This window comes from Micrasema longulum, unplaced genomic scaffold, assembly GCF_059751315.1.
Source record: "Micrasema longulum isolate JH-2025_06_02 unplaced genomic scaffold, ASM5975131v1 h1tg000867l, whole genome shotgun sequence".
Classification (NCBI taxonomy): Eukaryota; Metazoa; Arthropoda; class Insecta; order Trichoptera; family Brachycentridae; genus Micrasema; species Micrasema longulum.
The window spans coordinates 279,242-297,965 of record NW_028278059.1 but is presented as its reverse complement, the minus strand read 5'-3'; the positions used below and the strand labels follow the sequence as shown (position 1 = coordinate 297,965).

The 18,724-nt window shown below is 30.6% G+C and overlaps 1 protein-coding gene across 1 annotated transcript in view; it reads left to right on the top strand.

Annotated features, from left to right (window-relative positions):
- LOC148278521 (glutamine synthetase 2, cytoplasmic-like) overlaps positions 1-14,479 on the top strand; it is a 31,777-nt gene extending 17,298 nt beyond the window's left edge. The window contains exons 2-6 of the mRNA XM_088231277.1: positions 1,983-2,175; positions 3,225-3,386; positions 6,271-6,742; positions 12,619-12,758; positions 14,025-14,479. Of these exons, the coding sequence (XP_088087403.1) occupies positions 1,986-2,175; positions 3,225-3,386; positions 6,271-6,742; positions 12,619-12,758; positions 14,025-14,173 (1,113 nt within the window). The 5' untranslated portion in view covers positions 1,983-1,985 and the 3' untranslated portion in view covers positions 14,174-14,479. The remainder of the gene's footprint in view (positions 1-1,982; positions 2,176-3,224; positions 3,387-6,270; positions 6,743-12,618; positions 12,759-14,024) is intronic.
- The last annotated feature ends 4,245 nt before the right edge of the window (positions 14,480-18,724 follow it).

The following is an 18,724-nucleotide window of genomic DNA, read 5'->3' as shown; positions in this document are numbered from 1 at the left end:
TAAAAAAGCAAGTAATGACTTAAGTTATATTAAAAAATGGCTAGACGAAAACTTGTTGACTTTAAATTCGGATAAAACAAAGTTCATACGTTTTAGTGCAACTTCCGCCGGGCAACCTAATGAAATTCACGAACTTCAACTACATAATTGTTCAGTGATGGTAAATTGCAACTGCAAAAAACTGAGTAGTGTTCAAAGTATAAAATATCTTGGAATAATTATAGACCAGTATTTGAGATGGAATGAACAAATTGAAACTATAACTGCAAAAATTAAGCGCTTAATACATTTTTTCATCCCACTTAGAAATATACTTAAAGTCCCGGACTTGAAACACCTATACCATGCACTGGCAAATTCTGTGTTGACTTACGGTCTAATTGGTTGGGGAGCTTGCACAAAAACCGCCCTTGAACCTGTAGCAATTGCACAGAAATCTTTAATCCGAGTCATCTTAAAAAAAACATTTCGCTATCCAAGTGACTTGCTCTTCAAAGAATTCAGAGTACTGAATATTATTCAACAGTATATATTGAGAACGGTAGTGGTTACACACATAAAGAGAGACATTTACCCAAGCGTCAACCACAACCATAATACAAGATACTCTAATAGGGATCTGATACAAAGTGAAGGGGTCAACACTGTTCTGGCATCGAGACAACACTATAACGTAGGCAAAAAGGTCCATAACCTTTTGCCAGAATCGTGGAAAGACGGGAGTGTTGTCAAGTTACGGAAGGTGTTGACCTCGCTCTTTCATGACATTGGTCGTAGGGAGTCAGAAAAGTTGATGCATGCCACGGATTGGAGAACCTTACTGGATGTCAAAAATAAAATATAAAAAATAAAGAATAATTTAAAAAATATATATTTATAGATGACAACCATGAAGTTTCGCATAAATAAATTGTCTATGTTTTTATGAATGTATGTATGTGTATGCGCATGGGTGTATGTACGTGTGTGTGTATGTACATGTGTATATATGTGTATATTTATATATACATGTGTGTATATATGTGTATGTCTGTATGTATATGAATCAAAATGTGTATCCGAATAAGTTTATATTTTGTTTGTCTGTGCTCTATATTAATTTGTTAAGTATTATAATATATTAAAATGTAATTGCCTAGCTTGGAACGGGGTATGTACCCTTGTTAGCTGGGCAAAGTGAATATGGAATTGTATTTTGATAAAGAGTGTGAATAAATAAATAAATAAAATAAAATAAATGCATTACGATCTGTTATCTTCAGTCTTCAGCGCTGATGCCATATTTGTTACTAATGCACTGACAGAAGTTTTGATACATGGTTAATTAATTATTTATTTCGTGATGCGCTTAATACATTATTCTCATGTATTAATTTTAAAAATTAAATTGATTTATTTACAAAATAACTAAATAACTTTGTAATATGCCCTAGAAGTATTTTATAACAAAAAATAGCGCTACAAAATTCAATCACAATTATATATTTTATTTTATTATATTATAAAACCATACAATTTTTTTTGTTCTTCAAGTCAAGATATGGTAAAAATATAAGGGTGAATTTTCTTCACTATGATTTTTTTTAAATATTTTTGACAGTTTTATTTTATTTTTTAAATCCTGAATTGATTTTTATACAAGGAAACTTGACAACTATTATTTTTTTATTACACTTATTTATACAGTATTTTTAGACGGTACGGCTTAGAATGTATTTATTTAGCAAAAAGGGGTCCCAGTGTCAGGTCCCAGGGTCCCAGAGTCAGGAAGGTCAGTTAGCTAATTAATCTCCCAGTAAACGTTTGATGAAATAAAGTTTTATTAAGTTGAATTTAAAGCTATTGTTTTAAAACTGAAGCAACCTATTTTACCCGGTTTCACGAAAAAGTAACTGCTACCTTTTTATGTAACTGTTTATTAATAAAAGACGAATGGGCAAACATGAAAATCTTTTTTCTTATCTTTAATTAAATATTTTCAGAACATGTCTGGTAAAAGCAGTTTTTTAACCGACTCTCCTAACACTTCCTTGGATAAAACTATCCTGACGAAGTATCACGATCTCCCGATTCCTGATGGAAAGGTCCAGGTCACCTACATATGGATTGACGGGTCTGGAGAGAATGTACGGAGCAAGGATAGAACGCTGGATTATATCCCGAAGAGTCCAAAGGGTAAGAAAGAAATCTACTGTTTTGAGTATTAAAAATCTAAATACTTGAAGATAATCACTTGGCGTACTCACTGGGGAGTTAACTTATTAGATAATTAATTTAAGTACCAAGCAGTACGCTATGCACTATCGGATGCAGGTAAGGGAACGATAATGCACTATCAATACAACTCTCAGCTCAATGCACAGATTGCACGGTAACATAAAACCCGCTTTCAATAGAAACATCCATCAGTACAGTACTCGATAAAAAATAACATTTATATTGGACCTGTGAAGTCTACAAAGTTCGGTATTAGATTTTTGCAAAACATAGGTTTTAAGGAATCTAATAAATTGCCAAATATATTAAAAGTAACGATTTCTAAATACAGAAACAGGACGTGCGAATTAAAAAATATTTTTTTTCCAGAAATCCTTCGAATAAATCATATTAGTTGACCCAGAGAAGGCGCATCCTGAACATATAACTTTCGATATTTAACCATTTTAGCGTGTATATGTAACTTTTAATAATTTTATATTTTTTCATACTTCCTTAGCTAGTATTGGGTTCATTTATTTTGTTAATATAAACTTTTTAATTCTTGTAAAAAAAATCACATAATCATTCAGCTTGCATTATGTAGGTACAAACATGTAAAATTATAAGCTTGTATTATGTTTATTTTGTATTTTTAAAACTTTTATATACTCATTTAATTTGTTGCGTATCTTAATTTCTATTCTGCTGTTGAAAATAATATTATTGTGATAAAATATAAATACGTCTGTAAATAAATATTGTTATCTGCATATAAAATGTCATTTGCATTATTGTATTTGTAAAAAAAAATTTATTACTAGATAAAATATTTTTTTGTCATAAGCGTTCATTTTAACTCATTTTAAATGAATGAACGAATGAGTGAGGTAAATTGCGTATTCAAGTATTATAAATAATTTGTGATAGCATTTGTCTGGACTTAAAACGGATTTAAATTCTAGCAAGCTGAGACAATATATTTATAAATTTTATGATTATATTTACAATATGTATATTCATTTCAGATATCCCAGAATGGAATTATGACGGGAGTTCTACTGGACAAGCCTCGGGGGAAAATTCTGATGTCTTCCTATATCCTCAAGTTATTTATAAGGATCCTTTTAGGAGAGGGAATAATATCCTTGTCATGTGCGACACCTACAAATACAATTATGAGCCAACAGGTAAAGGCAGGATTACATTTTTTTTATTTGAAATTTATATATTTATAAGCCCTTACGGATTTCACCCAGATAATAAAATATTTTTATTTCATATTCTATAATTAATGAAAATATATTTAACATCATTTAAAAATATTAAATTATTTTTTTACTGATAATATTTCATTGATTCCAAACTTTCAAAATTTTCTTTCTTTTAAAAAACATGCACTATCCTGGATTCAACCTAAAGATATGAACTCTTTTTTTCTATGATTTATTTTTTTGCCCTTTAATAATAGGGAATATTTTTGTGTTTTTTTAAATATTTTTTTTCCTTTTTTAATTACTACAAAAAAAAACATATTATCTTTTACAGAATATTAATTTTTTTCTTTCTTATGTTACACAAAAATATTATAACTGTCCATTATTTATTATAGGAACAAAAATTCATTAACATTTTCATGTATACCCACGAACAGGCCACGCCTTTGTGGGATTTTTTTGTTTACTATTTTTCCATTAATATGTATTTCATTGCTATGTAATTGTGCTTTATCTTTTTAATACTTTGTTTTATTATTATGTTTATTGTAAAAAAAACAAAAATTAATAAATAAAAAAAATAAATAAAAAAAGTTCTCCTGGGTATTTTGTTTGGTTTTGTCTGGTAGTTTATTGTATAATTTCAGTCCATGGTTTATTAATATCAACAGTCCTTGTCTTGTTTTAGAATGTTGTACTTAATATTGTTCTGATATTCTTGTATTGAGCTCGTGTGTTGTAGAGTAGTGTGTTGAAGAGCCATCTGTATGGTTATAATTACATTGCTCTCGTGTGTTGTGTCGAGGCGCCTACAATATCCGTATAAACAATACGCTCCAGATGACTCCCCAACACACTACTCCATAACAAACGAGAACAACATAATCCTACCTTAAGTGTTAGACGACTCGGGAAAACTTATTTCTTATTATTCTACTTTTAACAAGAAGGCAAAAAAATAAAACTTACCTTTGAAAAAAAAAAGTTGAAAAAATTATTGGACATTAAAATTTTCTCATTACTTTCAATTTGAAGACTCTTATATACGTAGATATGATAGTAACATAATCGGTAATATTTGAGTGTAAACGTGAGAATAACTATAATGAAAACAAAATAGATTTTAAGTTTTCAATATTTGGCTATTGTAAAAAATGATCGTTATTGAATTTGAAAAAAATTAATATTGAATGTCGAACTTGTTTTTAGAAAAAAAAATATTTATAAAATTATTTTACAAAGTAATGGGTGGTAGTCTTTTAGTTTTCATTTTCTTATTCCACTCTCAGAAAACAAACATTTTGGTGGACAAGTGTGCAACTCTTACGCTCCCATTTTCTAGGGGCAAATCATCGTAACAAGCGATTATGTGCAGCTTACCATTTTATCGATTATAATATTTTATGGTACTTATATTTATGAAAAAATAAATAAAATAATTGTAATTTAATGTAAATTACTGTCACCGTTTATATGTTAGATTAAATAAATAAAGTAGGCCCAGCGCCCAGCCCGCACCCAGTGAATGAATAAACAAACAGATAACTTCAGCTTTTTTCTTCATATAAATATGTTTACTTTATTTAAATTCGTAAAACTCAGTTACTGTTATTTCCTTCTTAAGTAAGAGTACAGATTTTGTATATTATTTGAAGATTGACTGTTTGAAGAATAGTAATTAAAACATGATTATACAGTTGACACAATATGATAGGACATGCAGTGCACGACTTGGGCCTTTTTGGCATTATTTATTTCTATGAGTCAGCTCTTAGAACTTTGTGCTGATCATGTTTTTTTTTAAATACTGAAAGTCATTGTGGTACTTTTCAATATTTATTGTATTAAACTAGTGTGGAATATAGTTACATAATATCGCTAAGTTAATAAGAATCACTGTTTTAATTGATTTGATAGATTATTGTTAATATTTTTTTGTTTTCAACAGCTAAAGTTGAGATATGATGTTCACAGAACCACTGAAAAAAGCCATTTATTTATTCAAAAAAAGATACATATTCCAAAAAAATCATAACGTATTACTAACTCTATGAAGCCAAGAGTCCTGTGGTGAGTTGGGATACAATAAAATAGAAAGCGAAAACATCATTTTATTAAAGAACACCACAAATAAAAATTATTGAATTAACGTAAATTTCAAGAAATAATCTGGGCCTCAATTATAATAAAAGATCAAATTTATCTTAAATTTTATCTGCAAAGTAAAATAAGTTTTCTGTATGAAAAATACAATATGTTAGTTGTTTTTTTTTCTAAAAATGTTCAATTACCGGTTACCGACAAAGATACTTTTCATACAATAGAATACAATAGAAATAGATTTCAAACAAATATACACTATTTCGTACATAAATATCGATATAAGTTTTTACCGTCTTAGAATATATCGATGATGGTAGCCGCTCATAATCGCGGCAATGGATTCAATCTGGACAACATGCTTAATAGTACTAAATAAATCTACGCAATGTCTTGCGGCAGTCTCCTGCAACGGCCTCGTCCCTAAGACAAAACTCAAATTTGTACTCTTCTCCTGAAAATGGCTTTCGTTTTGGAGAACGTTATATGTTTATCCAAAAAATTGAATACTCTTAAAGCCACAGAAGGAAAATTTTTCTGAGCAAAAGTCATTCGTGTTTTTTCTTATTTAATAATTCAAATTACAGGAAAACCTCGTACAAACCTTCTGTTGGATATCTCCTCTTGATACCACATGATCAGAAATGTATCAATGACTTTACGGCTTTGAAAAAACTTAATTCAATGTTCCGAAAATAATTATGTATTGCTTTATTTTGTTATTATTATCAAATGTATTATTTTTACGTTAATATAGAAACGAATCACAGGAAAAAATGCGACGAGGCTTACCAGCGCTGTATGTCAGAAGAGCCATGGTTCGGCATCGAGCAAGAATACTTCCTTCTTGACTTTAACAAACGACCGTTCGGCTGGCCAAACGCGGACTGCCTCCCAGTGCCTATAGCCAATTATTGCGGAGTAGGAGCCAACAAAGTGTTTGCCCGAGACCTGGTTGAAGCCCATTATCGCTGCTGCCTCTATGCCGGAGTGCCGATCAGTGGCACCAACGCGGAGGTCATGCCGGCTCAGTGGGAGTTCCAGATCGGGCCGTGTGTTGGGACCAGGGCAGCAGACGACGTCTGGGTGGCGAGGTTCATCCTGCATCGATTGGCTGAAGAATACGGCATTATAGTCAGCTTACACCCAAAGCCCGTACCCAACTGGAATGGATCAGGAGCGCATACAAACTTCTCTACCAACACCATGAGAAATGAAAATGGCATCGTGTGAGTATTCGAAACATATTTTTCTATGCAAAATAATAGTATTTAAGTAAGCCGGCCAATTGGGTGGAATCGAGCTTCTATTTCAATTAAGGACCTTTTTTGAAAACACGACATTCGGTTAAAACGTAAATTTTATATCTCTGGGGGTTTTTTGTGATTGAAATTATTGATCTACGTATTACATAAGTCTGAAACACGAGCTATTTAAATAATAATATTCATATAAAATTATTTCAATTTATTTATTAATATATATGTATATTACAAAATGGAATATCTTAATTCATACATATAGAAAAAATTTAAATAATAAGGTAAAATTAGGTATATATAAAAATAACACATAAGTATACATAATATCCAGAGAATTATATGTTAAAAAAGTAAGAAAATCTTGTAACGAAAAAATCCCTCAGAGACGTGAAAAATGACTATGTCCAAAGTAATATGGTTCAACACAGAGATAGCCCCTCCAACGGACATAACCATTTGCAGGTTGGTCCTGAATATTGGAATGTAAAACAGTCTATGCTGACGCTGTCTAAGGTAATTATCCGGAACATAAAAGCTTATGATCCACAAAATTTCAGGGTTGCCAATAATACCGCGCAACAATCGAAAGAAGTGCGTAGTTAAATACACATTCATTCTGGTCCTCAAACTGCTGAAACCAAGCATACCCTGGAGGAACTCAGTGGGATAAAGCCATGGATAATATCCGCACTCCCTCATGTAGAGAAACCGAACTAATTTCTTCTGAACCCTCTCCACCAAAGGAGAGTACTTCAACTCACACGGTCCCCAAATCATCGAGCCACTTTCGAGTCTTCTTCGCACTAACGAGTTATAAAGAATTCTCAGTACTCGTGTACTACCAAAAACCCTGGCAGTACGCAAGACGAATCCTAACATCTTCAACAAACTACTACAAACTGTTTCGATCTGATCATGAAATGTCCGGGAACTTACAAAAGTGATGCCTAGATCTTTAACCTTCGCAATCCGCATAAAACTCTATGCAAGTCAACCGTATTTAGTTTAATTACATATCTATATATGACATTGTTATTTTGCGTAGATTCAGATTATTGTAATTTTATTATACACACATATTGAATATTTTTCAAAATATATGTATTTTGGAATAATTAAAAAACACATGTTTACAGTACTCTGCAGTAAATATAATACATCGGGCTTAAGAATGAGACAGCTTACTTTGTACAGCGTCGTCTCAGTCGCAGGAGTTCGGTATTTGTATGCATGTATGTATGACAAAGACGACGCTCTAAAAGCCGCAGTTTGCTGATTACGCTGGCGCGGCAGTCTCTTTCATAAACCCGATGTATTTTGTATAATGCCGGCTACTGTACTAATGCAAGTTTTCTCACATTTCTAATTAATAACATGAACACAAATAGTCTTTGAAAATATATTATTAAACTTATAATATTAATCGGATTGTGATCCCGTAGCTAATATCGCGGACTCGTAGATCAGATGTTTAAAGTTCGAAGCCTAATCTACCACAACTTGGTTCTTATTTCCTAAAACATAGTTAGTTTTTTAAAACTTGTTACAAATGGCCCCAAAAAATAAAAGATAATACGTATGCTATGTAATGTAAGAAAAAAATTAATTTAAAAAATGTTTATGGAAATATCAAATATTTATGTTAATGTTAATTTTGCATCAACGTTCGCGTATTGTCATACCTATCATGTTTATTATTGACATAGCATCGTTAACACTGCATTTTGTTGTTATCTACCGCATTTAATGGGACTCGTTGCACATTATTCATTATTCACTCGATATCAGCAATTTAATTATAAAATAAAACGTTTTTATTAGAATCAGGTTTAAAAATGATATTTTTTTTATAAATGCATCATTTTATAATATTAGTAAAGTAAAATATTTTTATGTGTAAACATATTATTTTAAATAACTAAACCTCTCACCAAGCTCTCTCTTTACCCTCTACATTTTAAATTATTATTTTTTTTACCTATGCACACACGCACTCACTCTCCCACACACGCTCCCAACCTCACATATTCACTCATACACGTACATATATGATTACAAAAGTCGCATACATACAATTAGGTAGACTCTCTCATTTTATTTATTTTTTTAATTTTTTTTTTTTTTTAGACTAACAGTGGATTTTTTCATTTGATTCTGGTATTGTGAATATATTTATACTTATAGTTACTCAAAATTTTCTTATGGCAAACACTGTAAAAAAATAGTAATAAATAAGAACGCAATTACTACATCAAAAAAACGCGATGCGAACCATTTGAAAACACTCTTACACTGATTTTTTGTTTATTTAGAAACGAGATTTTTTTAGTTTTTGAGTAGCAAGACAAATACTTATTTCCATACATGTTTTTATAACAGTTCGCAAATAAAACATACAATAATGGTAGTTTTTCTAGAGGAAAGTAAAATGTTTTAAAAATTAATAATTAAATGAAATTACTTCAACATTTTCGCTAAAATAATGCATTATATTAAAATTATGTAAAAAACCACAACAGTAGCGAAAACAAAATTGAAAGGCCGAATAATAATTTAAATCATGTGTATTACTAAATAGCAAGTTTCCTAAAAACCGAGAGACTGAAAAAATAATATTCTGTAAAATGTTACCTTTTTTGTTCAACCAAATACATTTTTAAAATAAAATACTTATACGCAAGTTATTATAAGTGGTGTTTATATCGTCATGATATTAAAATTAGATTGTTTGCAAATCTAATTTTCTTTTTCGCATAAAAACATCTGTCAATTTTTCTTTTAATTTTTTCTTTGTTTCAGAACCAATTTTTATTTTTTTATTAAACAAACAATATTGACTTCTCATAATATAAAACTGCAAGCACACATAATGCTTTCACATAAAAATACATAATCGGAAAACAAGGTAATTTACGAACGTCACTCGCAATATTATCCATAAATTTTTCGTTGAACTTGAAGAAATAATATTTTGTTTTTATTTATGTACCTCCTTGCTAAGAAAGTCATAAATAACAGCAGTAAATTTTTATTAGTATTTAACATTGCGATTCGCAGAATGCAATTAAATTGCTGTCAAAATGCATTCGCCTAAATGTTTTACAGAAGTATGCATAATTTGGCAGTGATAGCAAATATGTCAAAGACAAATTATCAATTCATAATGTGGGTATGTTCTAATCAGTAGGGTGTTCAATTGTCCAATGCCAATGCAAAGTATTTGTTGCAATAATTAATTGTTTATTTGTCCACCAATTTATTGACAATCTGAATAACTTAATTGGCATGGCGGGTGTGCCATAGTAGATCAGCACAAAACTGCTCTTCATTGGCATTTTGCCATATGCAGCCCTGATAAAAAACATGTGTGATTACGAGTAACATACAATTACCTCTATTAATCAATATACAATAAATTGTAAAGCGTCGTGAAAAAACAAAAAAAAAATGTTAGAAATAATGATACAATGTAACAAACATTTGTAAAAAATGTCTTTTAATCAACATAATTTCCATTCCTGAACCCAACGGTGTACCAGTTGTACACAAAAAGCAGCGTATCTTGATCATCTATTACATGAAAGCAAGGTGATTAATCTTACGCTTCAGGAGCTAGTTCAGTGAGGAAATACTGCGGTTAAAAGCCACCTATCAAAAAAATATTTCAAGTGAGAAAGAAAAATCAGAATATTTATGAAAACACAAATATTTATGAGAATTACGCCATTAATTAGGCAGATTAAAAATACTGCACCCCCAGCAGTACGCTAATGTAGAGTTGTAAATGCATTTAAACCACATTTTTTCCCTCTTTTTTAGGAAAACACTGCGTATCATGGTATTTGTTGAGCGAGATAAACCACTAATTGCAGTGTATTCTAAAATAATTTGAATAAAATATTGGAAAGAACACAGCAGTATATTATGTTTAACGTATAGCAATCTTTTGTTATGTTATTGCCAAGAGATCTCACTAAGCAGAAATAGTTTGACGACACTTGTGTCAGTTCATTAGGCGTTATCCAGGGTGTATCTTAAGGAGACGAACGAACATTACCTGCAGTAATTATGATGTTACAGTGCTTTTTCCTATTTAAACAGCAACAACACAAATCAGGTATTATAGTGTCAATAAACATTAAGTTTTGAGCATTCATACATTGTAATGGGTTTTGTTTTGCTCTCCTGCAAAACGACTGTTTTACATATACGAGTAGCACAGTATACTTCCGGGGGGCGACATATTCGGGGACATTTTTGTATACTTACCGCAAAAATGAAAATTTCGGACTTGTTTATTTATTTATGTTTATTGTTGTGCACGCATGACCATGTTGTTCTAATATTTATTCATTTATTTATTTTAAGCTTCAAGTACATATGATAAGTACTGGGGTGGCGATTATATTTTTGTGCGGGTATAATTTGACTGAATCCGTTGATCTGTGTTAAAATTTGCGGGGAAATAAGAGATGCGTTGCGCGGAGATGGAAAATGCGAAATCAAACAGCACGTGGTTAAACAAACTTCAGAAGACAAAAATCCTACCTTAAGGGAGACAGGAAAGGAAATCACGGACAGGAACCCGGATGATATCTCCAAGTCCTGGCTTTTGAGTAGTTTTTCCTTTTTGGTGAACACGGCACTTTCGCTAAAGTTATTTGCAAAATATAATGATGAATGTGGCGCAGCAGCGGTCAGATGATGTAAAAATGTTCAGAAGCGGGTAGATAATTATGGGACGAGCAGATGCAGACAGATAAAATTCTGACATGCGGAAGTTGGCAGAAATGATCAAAAACCAAAAAAATGTGTAATTGTTGATGTTGGTTGCTATGGATATGGAAAATTGTTTCCATACCAACCGTAGCAACCCATGGCCAAAGAGACGAAGAGAATAACAAACATTAAAAGTTGGAAGATCACAGGATGGATAGGATAGGTGGACCTTTATCCACCGGTGGTCCATTCAGCCACAAACTACTCAATCTCATCAACCACTCGCGCAATCAAGTATTTTGGCGGACTTATTGCTAAAAGCAATATCTTCCAGACATCCAAAAACAGACTGGTTAAAAGAGGAGTTCGTCGAAATTTAGTACTAAACAACCATAAAAAATACATAAATAAAATAGAAATAACCTAATTAATAAAAACCAATAGCTATTTTTTGATTAGGAGATAAGGCTAACACATATTAACTTTTTTTAAAGTACATTATGTTTTACTTTTTAAGTACATTATGTTTTACATATTAAATTATGGAGAATTTGGAATCAGATAATGAGTTAAGAAGGAGAGAAAGAGGAACCAAGGAAAGAAAAAATGATAAAAATATAGATTTAAATAAAATAGTTAAAATTCAGGAAATATAGGATTCTGAGGATATATATAATTATGTTTCAGGGGATAAATACAGTAATATTATTCCAAAAAATGTCATAAACCTATCAACAAACCAATTACGTTCAGAACACAATAATATAATACGATTTCTGAACAGGACAACAAAATGTGACGAGAACATGTATAACACGTGACTCCACTTGTGTCAGCATCTCCATTGTTGTGAAATATGTTGTGTGGCTTATGGAGTAATGTGTGTAAAATGTGGCGTCCGTTAAATATGTATACGAGATTAAATATTTTCTGTCTTTGCTTTCATATTTACTTTTTTTTTAAAGAGGCTAAATGATATTACTGTCGATGAGACTGAGCTTCCGTTTATAGCGGAGAACTGAGTCGTAAAATAAGTCAATATTTGCATGTTTTTAAATTTTGAAAAATGCCCCACTATTATTGTCCCGGTGCATAATGTACTAAGATTTTGTTAACCTTTTTAGCGCGATCGAGAGAGCGATAGAGAAGCTGTCCAAATGCCACATGAAGCATATTGAGGTATACGATCCACATGGAGGGAAAGATAACGCGGAGCGGTTAACTGGAAAGTTCGAGACTTCTGACATCCATGATTTCAGCTCTGGTAAGTTTGAGAACGAAGTTCGGAACTTCGTACTTCACTTTAAACTTTCAATATAACTCAAATTAACCGGTTTTAATAACACATCATGTAATTTTAAACTACTTAAATGAAACAAGTTATTAATGAGTAAATAAAAATAATCGACTAAATGGAAATTTAAAACGAGCCCATCTACAATTTCATATATTTTTTACTCGTACGTCTTCAAAGGGCTTTTACATTTTTTTTAAGGATTAACCAACTAAATCTCTATTTAGAGGATTGTCAGCTGGTGGGAAAGAGAGAATATGGAAGGAGGTTATGAAAAATATACCACACCAAAAGAAAAAAAAATCTAAGAATTTTTTTCTTGCAACTGGCGGAACCAAACCCGCGACGCCAGTTTCAGAGTTTTTTTTTTTTTTTTTTAAATTTGCGATTTTATAATTTAAATTACCCACATTTTAAATTTTGAGGGCCTTTTTCAACGAGTTGTAAATAATCAACTATTATAAAATGGGATTAAGTTGGGGTAGAGTGGGATCCGAACCACGGACCTTTGAGCCGTGAGTCCGAGACGCTAGCCACGGGACCACAACCCGATCCAAGCAAGATCAGTTAGCCGTGTAATCAACTGCGCCACGGCGCCTGCTGATTTATTACGTAAGTCGGCCTCGTTGTGTAATAGTCAGCCAATTACCTACCATGCGTGAGATCTCGGGTTCAATTCCTGACATGGTTGATATGCAATATATTTATATATTTTTTTTAATATTTGCGTTCTTATGACTTACCCAAATATTTAATTTTGAGGGCCATTTTCAACTATAAGCTGTAAAGAGGAAACAAAGAAAGAAAAGGAATAATTATGTTAATGATTTTTCACTTTATCAAAATCATAAACTACGGAGTTTTATCAAGAAATATCTGCAAAAAAATCAATATATGAATCAAAATGCGTATTTGAAAAAACAAATTAATGAAGGGGGTGAATTATACATAATTTGTAAACTATTTTTTTGTTCTTAATTTCAATAAATATTTGTAAATAACCACTTACCAGTTTCGAGACATACTCGTTTCTTCATCAGGACACCAATTAAACCAACATGCAAACTAACATGCAAAACCCACTATACACCTTCAACATGGTTGTTACACAAAAATATATAACCATCACCACAAGCGTTTTAATAAGCACATTCACTGATTAGTACAAACATACATTGATTGTAGTTACATACAAATATTTATTAACATAACTTTAAACTTTATTTTTTTTCTCAGGGGTAGCTAATCGAGGGTGTAGTATAAGGATTCCAAGGAATGTCGCAGAACAAAAGAAAGGGTATCTTGAAGACAGGAGACCGTCGTCCAACTGTGATCCTTACGCTGTGGTTGATGTTATTTTGAGGACATGTTGTCTTGACGAGTAACATCAAGCTGTTATCATTTTATGAATAATAAAATTGCTTTATTGTCATTTTCAGAACTCAAAAAACGAAAATCGTTTAATTTTAAAAACAACCAATTATTATTTGGTTAGGTACATCGAACTCACAATCTTGGCCGTTCTTTGTTTTGTAAAAAGTTATTTCAACGTTGATTGAATGAAACAAACATATATTTTTTATTTGTTTTGCATATTTTCGATTATGTAAAAAATGTACTTGATTAAGTAAAATAATAATAAATAGTTTAAGCCATAACAAATTGGTACAAGCCTCAAGTAAAAAACAAAACATTAAATTTATTGAACATAAAATTTAATTTCGCTTTGATGTTTTAAAAGAATTCGGAAAAAAAATACCTCATGTTTTTTGTTTTGAAATGAAATCCAGATATTTCTATTTTGGACTGTAAAATGCGGGTATTTAAAGCAATGTTTTCAATTTCAAATTAAAACTGAACACTTTTTTATGCAATACTTTATTTACCATTTTCTTATTTAAATTATTGGAAGTGTATTCAAATTTAAACGTAAGTTTTAAATTTCATTCCATTAAATATATTTCTTAAAATAATCTAGGTATTCACGTTCAAAATAATTATGTATGCATGTTGATTTACGTAAAATAGTTACAAAAACACAATCGCTCTCAGAATTATTCGTTTATACTATTTTGAATGTCATTTGATTTAATTAATAAAATAAACAATATTTTTATTTACTAAATAAACATTAAATTATAATTTGGTATTGTATTAGCATCCCTCTAAATCACGTTATGTTTTAAAGTTGTAAGTAAATATTAATTAAGTATAACTGAACGTTATAAAGGTGATTTTTGCTTAAAGAAAAACTAGCACGTTACAAAAAGAATTGCACAAAAGTCTTTTGATAAAATATCAATTAAATTTCTTGGTTTCGTTTGATTGTATTGTTAACTATTAACAAGCGCTTTTGCCTATCTAGGAATAGTTAAAATATTTTTTCACGTATTTATAATAATATGTTAACATCCCTGTCATAAAATCAAGGGTGTTGGTAAGTTATAATTATGCGTTCTTCCCTAATTTTTAACTAGTAAATATTGCTTAATCCCAATTTTATTACAACACAAATTTTCCCAATATAACAATGAATTATTTAGCATATTAATAAATACACACAATTCGTAGGCCTCGAGTCGTAATGGTCAGCGCGTTTACCTACCATGCAAGAGGTCTCGGGGTCGATTCCTGACATGATTAATATGAAATATTTATTTAAAGGGGTAATTTCTCACTATAATATTTCAAAGTTCCTGGATTGGTATCTGAAGCATAAGGCTGATCATCTTAACTTCACGTTACAAAAATGATTAAGATACGCTGCGATTTGTGTACCAACGCAGTACCCTATGCACCATTAGGTGAAGAAAAATAATGAAACTAAAAAAAATAAAAATATAATATTTTGTGTATTTTCCTAAATTATAATACAAATTTAACATATCGGTAGTCAGATGGCAGAAGGGACCATTTATTTTTAGTTGTAATGAGTTTGTGTAAATATTTCAGTAAAGACACGCAAAAAATAAAATAAAAAAAAGCGTTATTTAAAATGGTAATGAATTATTGATAAAAAACAGTACTTTTCTTTAGTTTTTGGATTAAAGTCTTGAAATTTAGTTATTTTTCAGCTCTCCTGATCATTTTCGAAAATTACAGATGGTTCCTTCTGCCATCTGACTACCGAATATGTTTTTAGCTACTAAAACTTGTTAGAAAATAGCATCTAAATTAGAAATGTTGAAATCGATTTACCTGTCTTGAAGTTGGCTGCTAAGCAGTGCTTAGGCAAAAGCGTTGTTGGTCAATAAACAAAATTATAAAACTTAACCAAAACCATTAACTATGGAGTTTTACCATCAAATGTCTACAAAAAACAATAATATTCGCTTGTATTTTTAAACACATTTTTAGTAAAATGTTACTATGTAACTATGTACTTCTTAAATCGTTTTTAGTTAAGTGAATTATTTTATATTTGTTTACACTCAATAAAATTGTAAACGTCAACAATCTTGTAATTTATTACCCCCATTTAAGTTATAATGAATTTAATGGGTGTTTTTGTTTTATGAAATAATTTACCCTTATTGTGCTTCTGTGTTTTAATATCCGGAGGCTAAATGATACTAATAAAACAACAATGAATAATTCCTTTTTATAACGAAATAAATCTTAGAAATTTCAAACTTACTCTTTATGCGATTTCAGAATTTATTTGATCGTATAAATCTTAAAAATACTAAAGATTTATATTTTCTTTAAATTTGTTCTATTATGTACCAGCAAAATATATCGAGAATAATGAATACAGTGATCATTCACCAACTACCTTTTCTTATTATATTTAAAGATATATTTATTCGTTGTAGGAAACTAAGAACTGGTACCGCGACTTCTTTTCGTTTTCATCAAGAATGCCCAGGCTTTACGACGTTGTTTCAAAAGGCAGTTCGGTTATTTTATTCTTACAGCAAAGACAGTTATTCAAAAAGCTTAATATTTGGCTTTAAAGGTCGCTTGCATGTGGGAAATACAATGTTGTTTTGTCCCAGGCTTGACTATTGTCCACGTCTAAACTGCAATTTATAGGACAAAAAATTGTTTCAAGACATCGCAATTTGGACAATAAAGATTGGGTTTGGATCTAGTGTCAAAAACTCTTTTATTTTTAGATGTATATTTTTAAAAAAATCACGAATATATAATAGTCTCAAAGGCTTCAAAATCAAATTAATTTTAATATAATATTTTTATTTTCAAACACTAAAACATAAAAAATAATATAGAAAACTTAAAAAATTGTGTTTATTTGATAATAATATGTATACAAACTAATTATTATAAAATCTACGGGTTATTATTATTATTATAAAATGACAAATACTTATCAATAATATGAATAAATGATTCACGATGATTTTTATCACATTTTTCATAATGACTTCATGATAGGCAAACTTTGGCAGCTGATTTTTATAAATGTTTTTTATGAATACTTAGACTACAAAACAACATTAAATGTAAAGCACAGGGAGACTTGGGTTACTATCAAAAGTCCTGATGAACTTTTTTTTTATTTATATTTTTTGGTATAATTACTTTAATATATATCTAAAAAAAAAACAAAGTTAAATGTTTTAATAGTTTTATGATGTTTCAAAGATTAACTTTTCAGATAAATATACAACACTTTTTATTTATTCCTCCAAAGTTCAATAATAAATTAACTTTTCAGGTGATGAAGTGAACATATTTAAACGGTATCTGTAAAAAAATACGGCTTGTGGGCATTGAAAAAAATGTATGATTTTCACTTAATTTAAAAACCATTTTTTTATAGATTGACTCTTAAATTCTCTAAAAATATATTGAAATGTGTCAGTAGCAACATTGGTAAAACTCACTTATGGTATGCCGTTGTTCTACGATTTTCCATAGTGCGTCGCCACCGAGATGGACGGGCATGCTATCTCCGCGGAACAATGATTATGCCCACCACCGCGCGCAGCTGCCAGTGGCCACATTGTATTCGTGCGAGCACCCACGGACAGGAGCAGGTGATTTTCTGGACGTGAAATTGTCTCTCCTACACATTTTTTCTGCTGAAAATGGAGGCAAAAAAAAACATTTTCATTATTTAGTTCGTGCTTTAACAATTTCCATACATCTTGGTATAATATATACGTTATTTTTTGTAAACTCACTCGTTGTCATTGTAATGCGTTGTTGCTATAATCCTTAAAACATAGCTTGATTAGAATGACAGCTGTCAAACTATTATTCATTAGTGATGGGAAATTACTGATTACTGATCAAATCGATTTCATCAGTTATTTCACTCAATCATGAAACTCTGTTTCCGAAAATTGATATAAAAAATGCAAAAACAAGCATAATATAGTGTGATTAATACAATTATTCAACAAATAATAAGAATTATAATTAGAAATCAAACTCTGATTTGAGTCGACTGAAAACTTTATTTTATTTTTACAAATATAAACATATAAAAATAAAAACTTCGTGACGATTGTTTCGCCTTATTAGGGCATTTTCAAACGAATGTGAAGATTATTTGGATTGAATGTCCTTATATAGTCATATAATTCAAGGTACTTAAGTAGAAAATAAAAATAATCTCATAAAATGAAATAATACGGACCAAAATGGACACCAAGTAGTTGGAACAATAGGCATAATCCCCCAGTCTACACACGTGCGTTTCCAGAAATTCTCCAGCAGCCTAGTGGACTACATGGTGACGATATCTACCTACTGTCTACAAAAGATTCTCTTCGGACATCTATCTCCCTTTGTTAACCATGGAGTTGATACAGTGCTTTATTTATTTAGTTTTTTATTGCTTAGTTCTTGGCATGAACACTTGACAAACTTACTACTATGCTCTATTTTTTATAAATTTATTGATATCATTCTAACTTTGCTAGAGTTCCACTCGTCCATGCGTTTTGTAGCTGCACGATGATTGG